Below are 3,266 nucleotides of genomic sequence, written 5' to 3' on the forward strand. Positions count from 1 at the left end.
TAGTGGATTGCTTGTGGTCTACCACCACTGACAGCAGCAACAGCAGCAGAGGGATGTGTATAAGAGCAGCAGCAGCAACAGCAGCAGCAGCAGCAGCAGCATCGTAGCCTTTTGCTGCTGCTTCGTATATGGCTGCTATCCAGTAGCTAAACCCTAAACACTAAACCCTAATACAAAGCCCTATCTCTTGTAGCGGTCTGTATAACTATACAAAGGTGTTTTTAGGGTTTAGGATTTAGGGTTTAGCGTCAAAACACTTAAGGTCTCTCCTATACGGAGAATAGTAAATATATGTTTATATTTGTTGCTGCTGCTGCTGCTGCTGTTGTTGTTGCAGCAGCAGCAGCAGCAGCAGCATGAAAAACAGCGGCAGCAGGCCAGTGTTGCCTGCCGCTGTGCGGCGTATTGAAACTCGCTGCTACAAGCGAGGGTTTAGGGTTTAGGGTTTAGGGTTTGGCGGCTTCGGCTGGCGGGGGTAACCACCCCCTTCCTTCCCTGAACAGGAACTCAACAAATACAAACCCTAGGGTTTAGGGTTTACAATTGTTGTAGTCTAGGGTTTAGGGTTTACAGTGGTGTGGATTAGGGTTATTGTCTAGGGTTAGAGGTATAAGGGTTTGCGGGGTTGGGGTTTGTGCAAATTAGGGTTTAGGATTTAGGTTTCAGAGTATATGGGCAGAGCTAACTAGGGTTTAGGGTTTAGGGTTTAGGGTTTACGAGTCATTCATGAATTTATTGTATTTTTGTCTCTCCCTTCTCCTTAAGAGAGAAACCCCCGATGCTTCTCTTTCCTTTCTTAGTTCTTCTATCCTTCTTGCCACAAACTGAACACAAACCCTAAACCCTAAACCCTAAACCCTCGGAAACCGTCCACCGTACAGAATCTCTACTAAACCCTAAACCCTAACTCAGGGCATAATGGATACTTCTCCCGGTGGGTGTAGAGAGAAACATAAAAGGTTTTTTTCAGGCATTAGGGTTTAAGCTTTCTTAGGATTTTTTTAGGGTTTAGGGTTTAGGGTTTAGGGTTTAGGGTTTAGGGTTTAGTACCTCTGGGGTTTCGTATTTTTTTATACAACGATGAACTTGTTGGGCAAAACGACGACAACGTAAAAATGTTATTGTACGACTTGACATACAATCTACATATTCATCTAAATCCTCCCTAACTCACAAACCCTAAACCCTAAACCCTAAACCCTAAACCCTAAACCCTGAAAAACCTTAAAATCTAAACCCTAAACAGACGTATAATTCACGTAAGACATGACATACAATCAACTTATTCTTCTAAATCCTCCATAACACACAAACCCTAAACCCTAAACCCTAAAAAGCCCTAAACCCTAAACCCTAAACACTAAATATACTTGGACATACAATCCACATATTCATCTAAACTCTCCCTAATAAACAAACCCTAAACCCTAAACCCTAAACCCGCTTTGAACATCCACTCATCATAAACCATCTAAATTCTCCCTCCCTCCGAAACCCTAAAAACCCTAAACCCTAAACCCTAAACCCTAAACCCTAAACCCTAAACCCTTTACCTGCATAGATCTCTGATTTCTTTACCAATTTTTTCTTTAATAATTTTTAATTCTTTTCTCTCTAAACCCTCCAACTCTTTTATCTCAAAAAAAGATATTCTTGCTGCTGTACGACGAGCAACTATTTCAGGGTCTAGAGGGTCGTCTATAAATAATTTCTCCTGCTGCTGCTGCTGCTGCTGATGCTGCTGCTGCTGCTGCTGCTGTTGTTGGTTGTGCTCAGGCTGCTGCTGCTGATGCTCAGGCTGCTGCTGCTGCTGCTGCTGCTCTGCTGATTCAGGGTACACCTTCTCGGGAGGGTTACGGATGTGCTCCGGCCGACGAATTGCCGGAGATAACCAATTCAGCATCTTGCTGCTGCTGCTGCTGCTGTTGCTGCTGCTGCTGGTGTTGCTGCTGCTGCTGCTGTTGCTGCTGCTGCTGTTGCTGCTGCTGCTGCTGTTGCTGCTGCTGGTGCTGCTGTTGCGGCTGCTGATTCTGATGATCAGATGAGGATGTTCTTGCTGCTGCTGCTGCTGCTGCTCTTTATGCCTCTGTTGCTGTGGTGATTGTTGATGCTGCTGTCATTACCCGGTGTAGCGACCAGCTGCTGCAACAGGAGCAGCAGCAGCAGCAGCAGCAGGTGCTGCTGCAGCAAAAGTAGGTATGATGGCCTCTTTGACCTTTGCTGCTGCGTCAATGATGACATAAAAAAGAAGAAATTATTTTTCTTGTCTCTTATGTCTGCTGCTGTTGCTGCAGCAGCTGCTGCATGCAGCCGCCACGGTCACCGCAGCAGCAACAACAGCAGCAGCACAAGCAGCAAAGGAGTGTGTCCTGCAGCAATAATTGTGTCTTCTGTTTTAATTTGTCAAATAATTTAATTTAAGAAGACACATTAGTAACTGTTATCCTTAAACTCTGCTGCTACTGCTGCTGCTGCCGCTGCTGCTGCTCTTGCTGCTGCTGCTGCTGCTGCTGCTGCTGGTGCTGCAATGACGCCGACAGTGTATGGGCGGCTTCTTCAGCGAGGCATTTCTCGTGGTGTCCTTACAACTTCCTCTTACGGTTCTACAGCAGCAGCAGCAGTAACACCTGCATCAGCACGAGCAACTGCAGCAGCAGCAACAGCAGCAGCAGCAGCAGCAAGACCTGGAGCAGCAGCAGCAGCTGAAACAGCAACTGCAGCAGCTGCAGCAGCTGTATGTCGGAGCCTTCCATGCGACAACTATGCAGCAGCAACGAGGCTAACAGCATCGAGGCCCAATGCAGCAGCAACAGCAGCAACAGCAGCAACTGCTGCAGCTGCTGCTGGAGTGAGAACCACAGCAGCAGCAGCAGCAGTAGCTGCTGCTGCTGCTTCCCGTCGCAGCTTTCATGCTGCATCTAGCGCAACGGGGGAACAACAGCAGCAGCAAGAAGGGACTTGTAAGTAACGCCGCAGGTGTCTGCTGTTGTTGTTGCTGCTGCTGTTGATGCTGCTGCTGCTGCTGCTGCATCTGTTGTTGCTGCTGCTCTCTGTTTGCTGCTGTGATGTGCAGCACAATCTCCTAAACCCCCAATGACCGATGAAGTCCGTCACAACCTCCAAACCCTAAACCCTAAACCCTAAACCCTAAACCCTAAACCCTATTCATAGAAGAAACCTTGCAGTACCTACCTATCAAGATAGCTAGTTAGCTAGCTATTTCTCTCTCTCTCTCTCTCTCTCTCTCTCTCTCTCTCTCTATATAT

At 47.2% G+C, this 3,266-nt stretch overlaps 1 protein-coding gene across 1 annotated transcript in view; it reads right to left on the reverse strand.

Annotated features, from left to right (window-relative positions):
* The window catches only part of EMWEY_00010550 (CHCH domain-containing protein, putative), a gene marked incomplete at both ends in the record, with an annotated part of 3,174 nt that extends 1,271 nt beyond the window's left edge, over positions 1–1,903 (reverse strand). Inside the window, 4 exons of the mRNA XM_013478848.1 lie at positions 774–824; positions 1,140–1,169; positions 1,381–1,406; positions 1,554–1,903. Coding sequence (XP_013334302.1) covers positions 774–824; positions 1,140–1,169; positions 1,381–1,406; positions 1,554–1,903 — 457 coding nt within the window. The remainder of the gene's footprint in view (positions 1–773; positions 825–1,139; positions 1,170–1,380; positions 1,407–1,553) is intronic.
* Between the last annotated feature and the right edge of the window lie 1,363 nt (positions 1,904–3,266).

This window comes from Eimeria maxima, genomic scaffold, assembly GCF_000499605.1.
Source record: "Eimeria maxima Weybridge genomic scaffold, Emw_scaff71, whole genome shotgun sequence".
NCBI classification, from domain to species: domain Eukaryota; phylum Apicomplexa; class Conoidasida; order Eucoccidiorida; family Eimeriidae; genus Eimeria; species Eimeria maxima.